This window comes from Rhinichthys klamathensis, unplaced genomic scaffold (assembly GCF_029890125.1).
Source record: "Rhinichthys klamathensis goyatoka isolate OS25496 unplaced genomic scaffold, OSU_Roscu_1.1 h1tg000090l_1, whole genome shotgun sequence".
NCBI classification, from domain to species: Eukaryota; Metazoa; Chordata; class Actinopteri; order Cypriniformes; family Leuciscidae; genus Rhinichthys; species Rhinichthys klamathensis.
The window spans coordinates 6880266-6898709 of NW_026606629.1; the positions used below are offsets into that span (position 1 = coordinate 6880266).

Sequence of the window (18444 nt, forward strand, 5' to 3'; positions counted from 1 at the left end):
GTCGACCTCTTTGCCTCCAAGGAAAATGCGCACTGCCCTCTCTTCTTTTCAAAGAGCACAGACGTGCTCGCCCAAATCTGGCCGAGCCGCCCGCTGTATGCCTTCCCTCCGGTCGCGATGCTACCTCAGGTCATCAGTCGGATCAGGGAGGAGAAATGTGCAGTGCTCCTGGTAGCCCCACTCTGGAAGAACCAGACGTGGTTTCCAGAACTGATGCAGATGATGCAATCTGCCCCATGGCCGATTCCACTGAGGTTAGACCTCCTCAGGCAGGCCAACGGGATGATCCTCCATCACCGCCCCGATCTGTGGGCCCTCCATGCGTGGCCCCTCAACGGGTTCCCGAGAACCTCCCCAGTGGAGTGTTGAGAACCATCACTGAGGCGCGAGCGCCCTCTACGAGGCGCTTATATGCCCAGAAATGGAATGTGTTCAGTGACTGGTGTAAACCCAGGAACCTGAACCCTGAGACATGGGAAGTACCGAGTGTGCTCGTTTTCTTACAAGAGCTGTTGGAGGCAGGCCGAACCCCCTCCACGCTCAAAGTATATGTAGCTGCCATAGCGGCATCCCACGACCCTGTAGAAGGACGCACACTAGGAAAAAACTACCTAGTTGTTCGTTTCCTGAGGGGCGCCAGGAGGATAAATCCCCCACGCCCCCCCTCGGTGCCGATCTGGGACCTGGCCACGGTCCTGGACGCACTCAAGAGTGCCCCGTTCGAACCCCTCCGAACTGTGCACCTCAAACAGCTCTCGCTCAAAACTGCTCTCTTCCTGGCTCTCGCCTCAGTCAAGAGAGTGGGCGACCTGCACGCCCTGTCATCAAGCGCTGCCTGCCTGGAGTTTGGACCTAACGACAGCAAGGTTGTCCTCAGGCCAAAACACGGGTATATTCCTAAGGTGCTCTCTACACCTTTCAGAGCACAGGTGATATCTTTGGCCGCCCTATCGTCTCCAGCAGACGAAACCGGCGCTAATTTACTCTGCCCGGTCAGGGCGCTCAGAGTATATTTGGAACGTTCTGCCCTGTTCAGACAGACAGAGCAATTGTTCATATGCTTTGGCGGCCGCACCAAAGGTCTCGCTGTTTCAAAGCAGAGAATATCGCGCTGGATAGTTGATGCTATAGCGCTGGCTTATGAGGCCAAGGGCCTTCAGTGCCCCTTGGGCAACAGAGCTCACTCTACGAGAGGCATGGCCTCCTCGTGGGCGTGGTCGAGTGGGATACCCATTCAAGATATTTGTGCGGCGGCAGGCTGGGCCTCGCCGTCAACATTTATCAGGTTTTATAACCTACAGGTCCCCTCATTGCACTCCAACATACTGCCGGTCTAGCTGTGCATAGGCTGGAGTGTGTACATGCTGAACATTATCTCCTCCCTTATAGGGTCCGTCTCTGACTGACTTAGAGGATTTTTCATACATATCAGTACATAAAAATGTGCTTATGTGTGCTTCTCTGGGCGCCCATTGGGCCGTTCCACATTGTCCCTTATAAAACCCGCCTTCGGCCGGCTCGTGGATAATTACTTTGCTTAAAGGCTCAGGCATCTGCCTCCAGCTTAATAGAGCGAAGTCAGCACGCACTGCGTTTTACATGGCGTTCCCATAGCGTAAGCTACTTACGCAATAAGAGGAACCTCTCGAAAGGGAACGACTCGGTTACTAACGTAACCTCGGTTCCCTGAGAAGAGGGAACGAGTATTGCGTAAGCTGCCGTGCTTGTGCTTGGTCAGTTCGCTTCAGTCGATTGAACCTAAGAACTCAGACGACGGGGCGCTCAAAATATAGCCCTTGGCCACGCCCATCTTGGCGGGCTCTGACGCGCGCGGGCGCGAAACACGCTCATTGGAAGCGGGTTCAGAGTCGCCCCGTCATTGGTTCGTGCAGTTGCCGCAGCACAGCCAATGACCGAGCTCCCTCGCTCATTGCTGTATGCTGTGCAGCTGCAATGCGTTTTACATAAAGACTTCAATATTTCTCGAGAAAAGGAGTTTTCCCATAGCGTAAGCTACTCACGCAATACTCGTTCCCTCTTCTCAGGGAACCGAGGTTACGTTAGTAACCGAGTCGTTTTATTTGGTGGGAACGGTATAGTATTTTCCTTTTTGTGATGTTTGATGTGATTCTGTGTTTAAATCAGATGTGTCTAGAGAGGAATGTTCTATTAATATTGTGATATTTTTAGTATTGCTATAATAAACGTGCCAATGATTTATACTATGATCAAGTGATGCCTGTGGGATGTTTTTCCTAAACAAATAAAATTATTTATTGTTTATTGTATGGCGCGACTCTGTCTTTTCACTGCACCACCGAACCTGTGTTCCTTTTATATTTCCTTGGGTGCAATTCCCAAGGTGGCGTAGTCAGTGCTATCTGGATTAAGTGATATTAAAAGTACAAGGCCAGGCCACACGGTGTTAACATAAATGTATAAATGTTTTGCCACTTGCTTGAGCAACTTAATAAGAAGTAATAATACGTTTTTAAGTGTATCAAGTTTAAACGTTAATAGCCTAAGTCTTGTGAAAGAGTGTAGATGTATTACTAGCCTACTGTGTACAAATAGAATGGCAATGCTGAAACTCTTTTAGATTGTTTTATAAAAGACACTAATAATAAAAATAGTGATTTGAAATAAAAAATAGAGGATAAATGTTGGGTTTGTCGTACAGCCGTAGATCAGTTGCGCACTGCAAACACACCATATGTGAAAGCACAATAGCACGTGCTGCTCCTGCGCCGCATACCACCACAACACACACTGCATATTATAAGTGCATAATGTATAATATATAATTTGGGACACAACTATACTTTCAACATTCCATACTTCGTTTTTTCCGTTAATTTAGTGCGTCATCCGGGTATTTTCAGTGTGAACACAATACTCGAACTATTTATATTACTAAACGTCATACAATAGTGCACAATTATACAAATTGGGACACACATATAGTATTCGAAAAACAATAGGCAAAAAGTGACATACTACTTCCGCCGAGATTCTGAAGTGTGCATTCGTAGGACACGTGACAGTAAAAACAAGCTATGTCCTAATTTTAATTACTACTATCCATAATCATACTATATAGAGCGTACTTTTCTGACAGTCGTGTAGTAAATTCAAACCCAAATGTAGTACCTATACTCATTAGTATGCAATTTCAGACACAGCGCCAGTCTTTGGTTTCCAAAGGAACTTAGTCTTCCGAATGACTCCCACATAATATATGAACATGGAGTCTGTCTAGCTGAAAGGGAATTTGATCACACTTCCCCTGCTATGAATCATCACTAAGGTCTGAATGGCTTACTGATTTCAAAAGCTTAATAATACTCTCTATGTTCGCACGTTAAATAAAAGGCTGACCACCAATGTAAAGATGAAGTGAGTCATAATCTCCCTTTTTTTAACCAAGTGGTTTAGACACATTTGTTACTTATTTAGCTTTATCACATACTGATAAAGCACGAGAGTGAGATTTACAGCTAAGGTGACATACTTGCAACCTGGTTTGATTTACAGCTACGCATCAAGAGCAAGGCCAGTGATTTGTATGGAGTGCAAAAGAATAGAGTCTAACCTTGTGATGGTTAATCTGGATGCCTTTTCCATGTCTCAAGCTTTCTCTAACTGCTGCTAAATGGATCTCTATTTGTTATTTTTATACATGTTTATATATATATAGCTTAACATCAGAAGATGTATCATTACAAAAAAAAATATGTCTATGTGTGCGTATCTGTGTACACACACACACACATATATAAATATAATTATATATATGTATAAATGTGTGTGGTGTTCAGTATATACACACACACAGACATACTATATATAAATATAATAATATATACACACGCATATATAATGTAAACAAACTTTTATGACAGCACTAATTTTTATTCATTTTTATTTATTCGTAATCCTATTAATTTATTGCTCCTATTTAACACACATCAAAACAGCTTTGCAGTTTTATTTATTTTTAATTCTATTGATTTTATTTATTTTTGTTAAATTAAATTATTGAATTTAATTTTTCATTGTATGTATTTCTTTTAAAATGTATTTATAGTTGCTATTTCACAAACATTAAATCTTTTTTGCATTTTTTTTTTATTAATTTAAAATATATTTTATTTTCCGTTTTGGAACATTCACTTTTAATACATGCAAAATTAAAGCATCATTAAGATGCAAATGACGTGAAATTATACCCCCATCCTCTTGTATCTCTATCTGCCCTAATCCTTTACTGATCACCTGAGCATAAGAACGCAACCGGGAAAAAAGGAAATTACATGGTCAAATCATGATTCACAGATCTTGCCGAAACTGTGAAGATATGAACCGGCAAGGGACATTTAGCATTTCAATAGATTTATTTCACACTGAGCGATGGCCTGCACTCCAGCAATTTCCAAATGCTCTGTTTTTGAAACTGAAAGCGTGTTATTTTCTTGGCACTCTCAAAGAAATACGAAGCTGCATGCAAGAAACTGGCCAAGTGGTCTTGACTGCACATAAATCTTCAGCAGATCTTTGATTTTAACAATGTGCTCTAGAATTATGATGCTTTTATGGTGCAGTTTAGATTACAGCTGTAAAAACCAATAAAGTACTTCAGAAATTGTGTTCTAGCAGAGAAAGCAGAAGGTCAGAAAAGCTGTGAAAACATTACCGCTGTGGGTTCCTGCATACACCCTGGACAATGTATGTCACACATGGCGGTTTGCTATTAGAAAATGAATTTAGATATATCAGTATGAGAAATGTCTTGGTTGCGTATGCAACCCCCGTTCCCTGAAGGAGGGAACGTAGAGGAGACGTAGTCGACGTTCGACTGAATCGGATCACACCAGGGAGCCAGTCATGTTCGACTACTATTGAAACGAGCCAATGGTATTGGCGTGTGTGAATTGCATCACACACTCCACCCCCGCAGTGCGGGTAAAAATACAGAAGTGGATGCACGCACTAGTTGCTTTTTCACTGAGGAGCCTAGCGTAACTCGGAGTCAGCGGTGGTCCAGCAATAGTGGCGAAGGGACTACGTCTCCGTTCCCTCCTTCAGGGAACAGGGGTTACATACGCAACCGAGACGTTCCCTTTCAGTCGTTCACGTTCGACGTAGTCAACGTTCGACTGAATGGGATCACCATGAAAACGCCACTATCGCTGCCACCTTCCAGTGCCTTGACAAAAGCCTCATGAACCCTCTGAATTGAAGCGGAGATGGCAGGGCTTAAGCCAGGGAAGTCACTGCTGTTCCACAGGACCACTGGGAAAGTGTACCCTATCAATGGAAGGAAGGGACGCTGCGGAAACCACATCCTGCCTGAAGGGAGGTGACGTGGAGAATACACAAATGAACTGGGTGGATAACCGGGCAGTACAACATATGGAATGTCACTGGGATGACTCCAGCCTATAAGGGGCCTATCAACCGAACAGTGACTGCCGAGGGAAAACACAGGCTCGCTGGAGGGAGCCGTACCGTGGAAGAATACACATATGGGATTGCCGTAGGGATCACAACATATGGACCCAGCCTAACACAGGTTCCACCAGTGCATACGAGTGATGGTCCACCACGTCCGTTGCCGAAGGGTATGGAGGAACTCAACAGGGTTCAGCTAGCAAGGGGAACTCACTGGAGCAAAATTGCGCACGTATCCAGTCCATAGGAGGGGAATGGCGCAGCAAGCCGAAACTTCGAACCAGGCTTATAGTGAAACTGGCTTCATGTGAAGGGAGCCCACGGGAAGTAGTGGTTTGACACATCGGCTAGATTCTAGCGGATGTAAGATAGGTGTCGCCCAGCCCTCAACTCTAACATCTGTCAGCGAGGCACATTGTGTCAACGCCTACGAAGGAGCAACTCACTTTGGAGGAGCTCACCACCTAGTTGGGCACGTGCATCTTGGGACCTTCACCAAGATGAAGGCAACCACTAATACAGTGGGCCAACCTCTTCTTGGAAACAGCCTTCCCTTCTGCTGGTCTCCGTAACAAACAAGAGCTGGTCTGAGGTCCAGGCTTTACATTCTGTGCACGTATAACCGCAATGGAGCGGACGGAACAGAGAAAAGCCAGGGCTGGGTCTGCCTCCTCCGGGGCAGCGCTTGCAGGCTCACCACCTGGTCCCGTAGGAGAGGTAGGAACCTTGGGCACTTATCCTAGGCCGGGGTCTCAGATTTCGTGAGAGATAGCCGGCCCGAATTCCAGGCACCATTCGCTGACCGAAATGTAAGCAAGTCCCTACCCTCTAGTAGAGACCAAGCAAGCAGGAGAACTGTTTCTTTAAAAACAGGACTTTTAACTCACTGCCTGGAGTGGTTCAGGGTCTCTGCAGTGCAGTACCACCAGAGATAAATCCCAAGAGGGTAAAGAGGCGGATTTATTCTCCTTGCTCCCATCAGGAACCTGACGATCAAATCGTGCTTCCCAAGGATTTGCACCCTACTGCATCATGATGTGCGTAAACACAGACACCTCATACATTTTGAGGGTGGAAGAGACAGCCTCATTCCAACCCATCTTGTTGGAAGAAATCATTGAAGTGATTGAACACATTCGGGATCTCCTCACAGAGAGGAGACTCAGTTCAACAAATATGTTCCTCTTCTAAGGGGGAGCATGCCTCATTTTTGAGAGGGTGCTCTCACAGAAGTGATGGTCTCTATGGCATAAGAATTCTTGCGGTAGTTACCCGAACCTCCGCGTCCCGTTCTCTTTTAGAACCAGACCCTGGTGGGGCCAATAAGGGGCAACTAGCAAGACCGGCTACATCTCCTCCCTGACTTAGCACAGTTTTGTGCAAGAAGGCTCACTGGGGAACACATTTCTGTGAGGTCCCCGGGGCCAGCTGTAGCCAGAGTCTTTCTGTGTCGAGGGATGTCCACTCAGACAGGAGAAAAAACAACTGGTGGAGGGACGAGTCCGGAGGGGCAACAGAAGTAACTGCGACCCGAAGTGGTCCCAAAACAGCTGGACCGCCTGGGGACGGAGTCTCCACTCTCACTGAGCCACAGGCTGTCGTGAGGCTTGTCAGCGGCACGATTGAGCAGGCCAGCAGTAATACGTGGAATGAAGCGATCTCAGCAGCTTCTGACTCTGAGGAGGAGGTGTTGGGCGAGTTGCAACATGCGAGGGGAGCGTAGCTCAATGGTCGCAAAGTTGTCTTTTCAGACCAGTAGATGTTCGCTGAGCAGCGGTGTCTCAAAGCGAGGTGAACTGCAAGCAACTCGAGGCAAATGGATGCCAAATGCAGTCAGAGGGCGCCCAGACCTCTGTTACTGCATGCCCTTTGTACGTGGCCCCTCAGCCGGTATTGATGGACACTCATTCTAGGAGCCGTTGGCCCGGAGAAACAAAAGGTCTGTGTACGGGCTGAGGGTTTGGCGGCCTCGTAACCCTTCAAGGGTAGTGAGGGGGGAGGAGCTACTCAGGCGATTTCTGGCAGAGAAAGATGCCATCCATGCCCTTGTCCTTCTTCTCCTCATGCAGTTCAGGAAAGAAAGGTACCGGAGCGGCGGGCTGAGAACCAGACACGGTTCGGGACACGGTGGAGGGTTCCACTCGAGCCCTACCGCCTCGGCGGCCTTCTTGAGCAAAACTGCCATCTCTGGATCCGGCTCGGGCAACGCTGCTCTCCCAGAGGGAGGCAGCGCAGCCGAGTCATCATCTCCAGAGCCCAGCTCCCCTTCCAATGCTGCGATGGACATCCTGTCCTCTGGAGGGGCCCCGAACGAGACGGCTGGTCGGTCCACCACGGAGGGACCAGCACACTCATCGGGGAGCTCCACTGGCTGCGGTGTGAAAGAGGAGTGAGGGATCCACGGGGCTTTGCTGGGTGGATTACCCCTCACTGTAATCCTCAGGTCACCCACCCCAGACGGCACTCCAGCCTTCTTCTGGGAAGGTAGTCCAGAAGAAACACCAGAGCGGGGCACAGGAAAGTGGTGACTCCAACCTTGCGAACGTAGGCGAGTCTCGACCCTTAACACCGAGACGGTCATATTCCCACAATGGGAACACGACTCATCCACAAGAGCTGCCTCAGTGTGCTGTAAGCCCAAACACGTGATACAACTCTCCTGATCGTCAGAGGGGGACAGAGCCCTACCGCACCCAGAAACGCATGGATGGAATGGCATCTTGAAAAAGACGCAAACGCAACCATGTTGCTCTTTTAGAAATGGGACCCGTCACCAGTGCCGGAGCACACAGGGAATGACCGCGGCAACACTGAATTCAGCGAACTGAAACAGTGAAGCACTCACTTTTCTGCCCTCAACCAGCCGTCAACACACACAAACACAGAAATTTGTTTGCTGTAAAAACAGCAGTTGAGAGTTCAAAGCTCGCGACCACCGCTGCTCTACACTGTAGAAACCACCAGCACCGGGAGAGTCTTTCCAGAAGAACACTGACACACTCGCTCGTTGAAAACAACAGCACTCTTCAGAGACATCAAACACGATCGGCTCCGAAGCGAAAGGCAACAACTACATCGAACGTGAACGACTGAAAGGGAACACATAATACATCTTTTGATATCTTTAAGTAGCCAGAACTGCAGTAGATCACAAAGCCCTGCATCTCTGATTGTCTTCAGCTATTATGAACATCAACATATTTATGTGCCTAGACCGTATTATTGGTAATAGTAAAGTGTCACACTTGCCTATGTGTGAAAAATACATGTGAACTGAATGGTTGATCCCATCAGGGAGATGAAGGGACATCTTTAGAAAAAAGAAGCTACGAAGGTCAGGCATCCATAGTCAAAAGGAAGCAGACATTGTAAGCTCTTGAAATCATCACTTCGGTCGGTGAAAGCTCAACTGAGCTGAGTTTTACTGCCAATTTCTGGCTGGATCCGAGGCATCTAAGATCATTTCATCTACTACCTGTCAGTCTAAAAGCAATTTAACACAAGGTAAGAAAAGGAAAGGGGAGAGAAAAAGAAGGTAGAAGATAAAAAAAACAGAGGGGTTTTGTTTGTATATGGCCATAACGTATGGTGATATTGGCATTTTAATTTCAGAAATCTTTTTCGCCTTTGCTCCTTGATTCGGTCCTGCTCTCTTTTAATGAGTCTCCCATGTATCACGGAGGTGATTCATTAATAGGATTACAGGCGTGATGTGACATATGTGAATAATTTAGCATCAGCTCAAAAGAGGGTTTAGGAGAACCCCAGAAAATTCATGAAAGGAGTGTCAAGCAGGGTTCATTCTTTACTCGTGCCTCTTATGGCAGCTTTCTCTCTCTTTTTCACACTCTCGTTTTTGAGCAAATGTGACAGTTGCCATTTCATGCTTAAAGTTCAAAGAACTTTGCATTGAGCCTGACTTTCCCATCTCTCTCTCTCTCTCCCTTAAATATAACACTAGCCCTGGAGGATTGATACTCATATTCTAGGTGGGTGTAGTAGTTAGTTCTGGGTTGGATGAAGCCCTCCAGCATGAAGACTAAACTGTTTACAAAGCATTCTTTAATTGAATTAAATAACTGTGTACGTGTGTGTTTCTGTGTGTAGGTGTGTGTTGGTACGTGTGCATGTTTTTTGGGCCAGTAAATGACATGAATGTATTAAAAAAATTCACCTTAAGGTTATTTAATTTTGAAAGAAAATGCCACCCACATGCCTTCTGATTCCCAGCAGCCGCTGCTGCACCTTGCTGATTAGGAATCGCACAGGTGCCAGTCATATCATAAAAGCCTTCGTGACACAACCCACACGCAGATTATGACACACACAGTCCAGTCATACACAGATACTGAATGAAATATACTGTATATTTACAGACATGATGTGAATATTGTATCATCGGTTCAGAAGGTGGTTTGGTTATCACAAACCAAATATCCTGGAATCACAAACTGAATCATGGTTTATTTAATTCATCAACACTCTTATTTTATCAAAATATCTTAGCCAATATTGGGAGCCTTTTAGTCAAAAAGGTTAAGAAACGCTAAGAGAAACCCTAAATTATATATTATTATAGAATTATATAAATTGATAAAATCTTATATATTGTATATTAAAATGTACTCAAGCATTATTTCATTATTTTGCTTCCTTTTACTATTGAAAACAACAATCAGTTTTCCAGATCAAAACACAATTTTTCGTGTATTTGTTTTACCATGAACAAACATATAGTGATGATTCAGACAGCTGCTCTGAGCCTGCGGGGGATTGGCAAATCACCCCGGCGCTAATGGAACAGGATAGTTTCAAACCGATTGTTTTAGTGTACAAAAATGGTCACTCATATTCATGATTTTGTGGAGTAACCCAGGGAAGACCTGGCATAATGAAAATACTTTCCCTTTCCACTTCTCAACAGAATGTCCAAAAACTGCAGTGTACAATAGTGATGATAGTGTCTGCGCTCTTCACTTTGATGCTCTTTTGACGTTTAATGGAATCACTGGCACATATTCAGCTCTTACTCTTTTATTTTAGCTGTCAGATGGTTATGCAGTTGAAAGGGCATACAAGCTGCTCCACTCTATCTAGGCTAACCGGAAAGCTATTCATGACCACTGTGTCTGAAATTGCATACTGTATAGTAGCAGTGGTGTGCGGTGGTGTTTCAAAATAAGTCCTCACTTTTTTATATATATATCAAATGCAAATTTAGAGACCAAAAAGAGAGACCAAATACAAGTATATTTTGTATTTTTACACTATGTAATGTTCTATTTGTTAAAACCATGTATAAATTTAATCAAGTTAGTGTTTTTAGGCATTTTTACACTTATTCCAAAATAATAACGAAAGGCAGTAACAATATAGCCTATTTGTGAACTAATGTTCAGCTTTTCTTTTCAATAGTCAATTTATTTTCATCAGTCATCAAGCTTGTACACACTGCCTATAGTGAAAAAAAGTATACTTTATTGTATTTGAAATAGATTCCCCTTTTCAATAGTACATTGCAAATATACTAAAAAAAATGTACTATCTTTAAATATATTAAAAGTATATTAGCATCATGCTTTTACCTATTTTCACAATACAACTTTTAACACACTATAAAATAATTGTACTTTAGTATATTTTCTAAAAAGTATATTTTAGAAAAATATACTTGAAGTGAAAATTCAGTTTATTTTTTAAAAGTGTATTTATTTGCCCTTTATTAAAAAATATATTTTAGGTATATTTTAACTGTGCTGGAAATTATCATGGTCACAATGCATTGAAAGTATACTTTCAAAATACATTATAGTATACAATAGTATTTTGTACAAAGTAAGTTTTATTTGTCTAATAATGTACATTTGTTATTGAAGACAAAGTATGCAATTTGTAGTATTTGGAATAAGCCAAATGTATTAATGAGCCGATACTTTCCTGATCCTGTCCTCCTCTCTCTCTCCCACCTCACTTCCTGTCTAGCTACTGTCCTATCCTAATAAAAGGCGAAAACGCCAAAAATATATATTTTTTAAATAAATAAATAAAAACATTTATATAAATACACTTATGGTATATGCTTGTATGTTTTTCGAAGACACTCGTAATGAATTTGTAATGTACTTGTAACAAAAATAAAGTTCACTTTAACATCACTAATCAAGCATCTAATAGTCCCTACACAGGCATATACTTAAAGTATACTAAGTATACTTGAAGTTATTACGATTGCATACAATTATACTAAGTATACTTGAAGTTGGTTCAATTTAGTACACAAAAGTACACTAAATACACTTAAAGTTATGCTTTACTACAATTTAATTACAACTAAAATATACTTGGTACAAAATTAGTTGTTTCAAAATAGTTTCAAGTTAACTAATCATTGACACACTGTTATCGCACGAACCAATCATATCCAATCATTGGCATTGCCTCCTCTCACGTGCCTTTCCCTCATTCATTCTCAATTATCCCCTTATCATTGTTTTATTTTTGTAATTTCGCTTATTTCCTCAAGCAGTTTTTTTGAGACACTGCCTCGGAGGAAACGCCCCAGTATGATAGGTACTGCATTTGGTTTAAGTATGTTCTAGTATGAATGTATGTTGCATGAATGAAATTTGGACATACTACATTAGCCATGTTGTCATTGTCATACCGCTTCAATTGCGTCGCTTCGCCATTCACAAATCCTCTCCTGTGGCCTCATGGTATAAAATGCCTATCAGATGGGCACTTCAAAATCTCTGCGAAAGTAGTAGATCAGTCGGCTACTTTTCACCTTCTGTTTTTTGAATACTATGTATTCGGACATACTACTCTGTTGTTGTACTGTTTTTGGCATACTAGATTCCATATATAATTCGATTTAGGCAGCAGCGAATTTGTTCCCTCAAGAGTTTTCTATGGGTTTGTAGAATAACATTTTTATTAAGTCATGTTTATACCATGATTTTATGGAAATGCTAATTTCTGTATTTTACGGCTCTATAGTCCTATAGATACCCTATAGTCCTATAGCCTCTATAGATATCATTTTGCCTCATTCTGCAACCTACTGAGTCACCTTGTGTTTTACATAGTTCATAGTAGCCTACATGTGCAGTGTGGATTAATGTAACTTTATGTGCTGTCATGGCCACCTGTTACAGAGCCAAATTATGACCATTCTGGTCAAGTGGTGGACTTGATAAATACCGAGGCTGGTAGAAAAGCATTTGAAGAGTTCAGATGCAAAAGCCTCTAAGTGCCATTTGAAATTTTCTTCTAGAATGATAATTTTTATCAAGCTTGTATATTTAAGTCCAGTAATTTCACTCAAATGGCAATGAAGATTACCTATTAATTGTCATTTAAGTGAAATTACTGAACTTAAATATACAAGCTTGATAAAAATTATCATTCTAGAAGAAAATTTCAAATGGCACTTAGAGGCTTTTGCATCTGACCTCTTCATTTGTAACTCAGTGTTCTTCAGAACATCTAGCTCTAGCGCTCAAGCTGATTCAAAATATCTTTGATGTATTGGAATGAGGGCAGATAAACACTGCACATATAAACAAACATCCACTCAGAAACATGAAACAGAGATGACTCATTAAATATCTGCAAACAAGTTTATGACCGTCATCATAACAACAACAACACTGCTGTCAATTCAGACACTGGAAATAGAATCAGAAAGGTGCTGAGATCCGAACCTCAGGAGACGCACGAATGGTCCCGAGATCGCTCTCTGTGTTGCCATGGAACCCTGAATGCTGAACCAAAAACTTACCGGTGATCTTAAAAGCATGTTTTCAATGAACTTCAAATCTGACATAGGTAAGTGTTGGGTTTGAGTACTGCCACTATCTGAACAATAGGTGCAACATCAAAATGTCTCAGAAATAGTTTTTGATAGGTCCAAATGACAAGGTGCAAAAGTGCATACTAAGTTCCCTTTTGAAAAGAACAGCTTTGACTTTCCATGCTGGTCCAGGATGGTTTATGCTGGTTACCATTTTAGTGCTGGTCTAGCTCAACATGTTGTTTACCACTAGAAACGTTCTTTCTGATCTGGATAGTATTCTTTATTTGAGGAGGTTTCTATGGAAGCCTATTTCCACCTCAGAGTCAAGTGTGACACTGAAGACTGGAGTAATGATGCTGAAAATTTAGCATTGCCATCACAGGAATAAATTACATATTAAAATATATTATCTAAAATAGAAAAAAGTTATTTTGAACTGTAATATTTTACAATATTGCTGTTTTTATTGTATTTTTGATCAAATAAATGCAGCCTTTGTGACCATAAGACCATTTCAAAAATATTTAAAAATCTTACCAACACCATACTTTTGGAAAGTATACAGTGTATCTCACATGTTTATATTTTACAGTTTGACTTTATTTCTTATTTTAAACATAATTAATTGTTTTACTCTGAAGTGGAAACAAGCACTTGAACAGGAAACAGAAATAGGATTCTTTTAGTTCTTTTCCATGACATTGAATGCAAATGTATGGTAAAATGATAAACCAGCAGCACACACGTCAGCTCATATGAATGAGGCTACAACATCTCAATCATTTGACGCAGTACAAAACTTTAGTCACATCACAAATTTTATCCACACTTGTTTTCAAAAACCTGACATTGTAAACAAAACACAGCTGATCTCCCATGAATTTAGACTTTGCCTTCTGGAATATAAAGTGCTACATAAAAATGAAAAGTCTTGACATCAAACAGTAACTCTGACTTAACACTTATATACAAGTTTTATTTATCCCATTGATTAAACTGACACTGATGGTACTAAGGACCGATCCCAGTCAGACGAAGGTCTTTTGATGCATCACTGCCCTGTGATCAAGTCATGGACTGTGATGCTGTTTGTTCATAGATGCATTTGGGCTTTGAATACTAATACTTTAGATCAATCTGAGCTGATTTCTGTAGAGGTAAGAAGGATAGAATGCCAAACACGAACCCAGAAGACAATCCAGGGTTATGGTTGGCATTTGTGAGTTCATTGAGTGAATTCACAAGCAGCTGACGCTCTCATTTTTGCGGCTTTTGGACAGATGGTGGTTTTTATTGGGAAGGTGCAGAGAGAAATCCCCATTGCCTATTGATCCAGTAAGCGGCAGGTGTGTGGACTGATAGGCCAGCGGTGGAATGGTGTTGACCAGAATTTGCTGTAGTGGTTTCTTCTCTTCGTGAAACTGGCATCGGATGTATCTAGCAAAGGCTGAGCGGTAAGTCTTGTTGAAGAGCGTGTAAACCAGCGGGTTAACGGCGGAGGAAAGGTAACCGACCCACACAAACACATTCAACAGTCCGTTCATTATATCGGCGTCACACGCCACCGGCTCGCAAACCACCGCCAAAACGTTGGTTATGAAAAAGGGACACCACATGACCACGAACAGGAAGAAGACCACGCCCAGAACTTTGGAGGCTTTCTGCTCGTTGCTGATGGACTGTACGCTGTGCCGTCCGAAAGGTGGCATCACAACCCCCGACTCTGTCCCCACCTCGCGACTCAACGAACGCCGCAAGAACAGTTTCTTCTCTGAGGGCGAGAACGATGGGCTAGGGAGGAAGTTCAGAGTGAATCCTGCGCTCCATTTGGGCCTGGGCACCAGTTGGTCAAGGCAGAGCGTAGCCTCACTCTGCAGAGCGCTGATAGTCAGGAAGTAGGTCACCACCATAATGGTCAATGGCACAAAGAAGGCCACAAAGGACCCAATCAACACAAACGAATTGTCAGTCAATAGGCAGCTGCCATCCTTGAAAACTTTAGTGTGATCGCGGAGACCCAGCACTGGGATCGGCATGGAGATGCCTGCAGAAAGACAGAGGGAAGAAAGTGCATTTGTTTCGCAGTTTAGTTTAGTCTCCAGAAATTGTGACAGACCAAAAAAACAAGGTGGCAAAAAAATAAACAAAAGAGGAGCAATGATGACAGTTGCCTATTTCACACAAAACACAAAAGCAGTAAAGTTGTGTGACCTGCAGTTGCATATCATTTGCAGCTGTTTTATTTATGTCCCTTTCACAGTCCATTTGTCCAAGCAAGCATAAATAAATAATAGTTAATATACTGTAGTGCTATAAAAATAGCACTTTCATAGAAAACAAATTAACATGCAGTTCATTATTCCCTTTAATGGCATTAAATGCAATTTGCAATTCTGACATTATAACTGTTCTGTGATTATTATTTTGTATCAGTAAATCATGGTAAAATAATTTATGTATAATTTACAATCAAAATGGGGTTCGTTGTGATTAATAATAATAAATCAATATTACAATTTAATAAACAATAAAAAAAATTGTTTTCACAACATATGGTAATTGTGTAGATATAAATGTAGTCTATATAATAGTGTTTTTTAATAAAAGCATATAATCATAATATAATAATAATAACAACAATAAAAATAATAATATTATTTATTAACAGCCCATATCTATAAAAAATTAATAGATATGAATAAATATATAATAAAAATAATTGTGTATATTATATATATATATATATATATATATATATATTTTTTTTTTTTTTTTTTTTTTTTTTTTACATATGCTACCAAAGAGTGTGGTGGACATAATTTTAAAGATAACCAGACTCACAATATGCTGTTCACTTGGACTGGAAAGAGTTCATATAAAGGAATATCACTTAAACACCTGACTAACACATATACATCCAAGAAATGTTTTAGTCCATGAACCATCTCTTATCTCAAAGGAAAAACCGACTCGCACACACAGCAGAGATTCTGTCTGATCCCCTATTATCCCATCCTGTTTCAAAAGAGATGGTAATCTTTAAATAGCTCTTGGCTAATAATCAAGTGTAAACACTTTACTTTAATTGTTTCAAGCACTAATACATAATTTAGTTACAAATCATTAAACGGCTTTAAACTGAGAGCGCAGGTGGCGTATATTTATTAAAAACATGTTGTGCGGCTCAATGTGAACCCTGTGATTGATGGATCTCTTGTTGAAGGACATGCTCATATTATTCTACTTACTTAGATATATTGCTAATGCTTAGGCAGCGAAAATGTCCATCTTGTTACATGCCTTCGGGTTACTTTACAGTAATTGATGGGACTTTTTTCTCTCATTGCCTCTAACAGTTTAGGAGTGTAACCTCAACAACACAACTATGACCATTAGTGTTCAGTTCTGTATAACGCTGTTTATAATATACTTCTCATTTCCGCTAGCATCTTGCAAATGGAAAGCTTCTATCGCACAAGGACAAACTTTCAGTGAAACTGCCATGGTGACAAACCATCTCCATGGCAACAGTAAATCTCTGCAAATCGTGATCTCTGGGGTTTGTTGGGGGAAACAGAGCTGGTAAGGAGGGCGGGGGGTGCCATGATGGACCCGGTGCCACTGGATGCATCTGGAATTGGCTGTGAATCTATGGATAACCGCGGGCCTTGGATGACTATGATAAGAGTGTCAAAATCTGAGAGGAATATGAGGAGATTAAAAATAATACATCTGTACGGTTTCTCCTTTAAAAGTGAGTGGGGTTACTTTATCTTACACACTATCAACCTCCTCTGACATCCCATTTCTCATCCTTTCCTGGAGATGAGAGTACACAGAGTTGGAAAAAGTTAGAAAAGCAGCATTATAATGTAAATGGGGATTATGGTGCTTTGCTCAAATCCACTGACAGCACTCATCCTCATCTCAGTTATAGATGCTATGTGATGACATTTCAAGGCAAGACTACATGTGAATTTTAACTAGATATCACCATACTTCCGGTTTATTTTGGATGTCTCTTTTTATCACACTATAAATCAGAAAGCAAAAAAAAAAAAAAAAAAAAAAGGTCTGAAAGAATACATGCTATGGAAGCAAAATAGCTTACAGTCTCAAAATTGACCAGTGCTTGATAAAACATTGGTTTTGTTTGTAATGTCTTGCCTTAAAGCAGATTAAGAGCTTTTTAACATGGAGATGAAGGGGGATAGTTCATCTGTTATGTTTGCATTACAAATACTGGATGGATACTTTTATGCAAGAAAAATTACACCCATAAAATGTTCCAGTACAGAAGACAGATAATTACGCATCTCAGTGGCATGCGCCTCTTCCAGTGATAATTACAAAAGCACTTTTTTGTCTTACCAACCAGACATGCTGTTCTTTGAAAAGCATCTGACTCATGCTCAAAGAGCCCTAATCTCTGAAATGTTAGTAGGTCTTCTTTGATCCCCAAACGATACATAATTACTAATCACTTTAAAGCAACACTGGCTCTCAGCTCTATGCCCAGTCTGAATCTCGCAGAGGCTTGAGACTGGAGTTCGGGGAACTGAAGCTCTATCCAAAAGTGTACCGGCACAGTTTAACTGCTTTATTAGTGAAGATATTTTTTAAAATAGTTATATGGACTGTAGTTATATTGCTTTGCATTATAAATGTGTTTCATTACACTGTTTTGTTTTTCTTTTTGCATTACTGTGGTGCAAATTGTGGGATACACTTTATTACATTTTCTGCTCATAATAATTCATTTCTGTCTGCGCTGCATGCAGATCGAAAAACAGGGCTGGTTTGAGGTCGTTTTGAAAAAGATCAGTGCTTGGGTATTTCTTCAATTTCGGGCACTGCAGAGGGTGATTTTTATTAAAACTAATCGATTTCTTTTTCTTTTGTTATATGAAGGTCATACTAAAACTGTCTTTCCATGCCTTCATTATCTTTTGCTACTTTTTTTTGTCCCAGACAGGGACATCACAGTCTCTAAATAAATAAATGAAACAATATCATATAATTTTTAAACAAATTTCTATATCACTTATCAATTATTTAATAATATTGTTTTATCAAAGGTTAGTGTACTTATTTACCAAGGCAACAACACTTTTAGTGGAGAGTATGTGAGATTAAATACGTAACATGACATGGAATAAAAATTCAAAGGGAAATCAAAGAAACATTAAGATAAA

General features: G+C 41.2%; 1 protein-coding gene across 1 annotated transcript in view; it reads right to left on the minus strand.

Moving 5' to 3' along the window:
* Positions 1-13874: 13874 nt before the first annotated feature.
* The window catches only part of htr2aa (5-hydroxytryptamine (serotonin) receptor 2A, genome duplicate a), a 36204-nt gene continuing 31634 nt past the window's right edge, over positions 13875-18444 (minus strand). Inside the window, exon 3 of the mRNA XM_056252022.1 lies at positions 13875-15293. Within this exon, the coding sequence (XP_056107997.1) occupies positions 14488-15293 (806 nt within the window). The 3' untranslated portion in view covers positions 13875-14487. The remainder of the gene's footprint in view (positions 15294-18444) is intronic.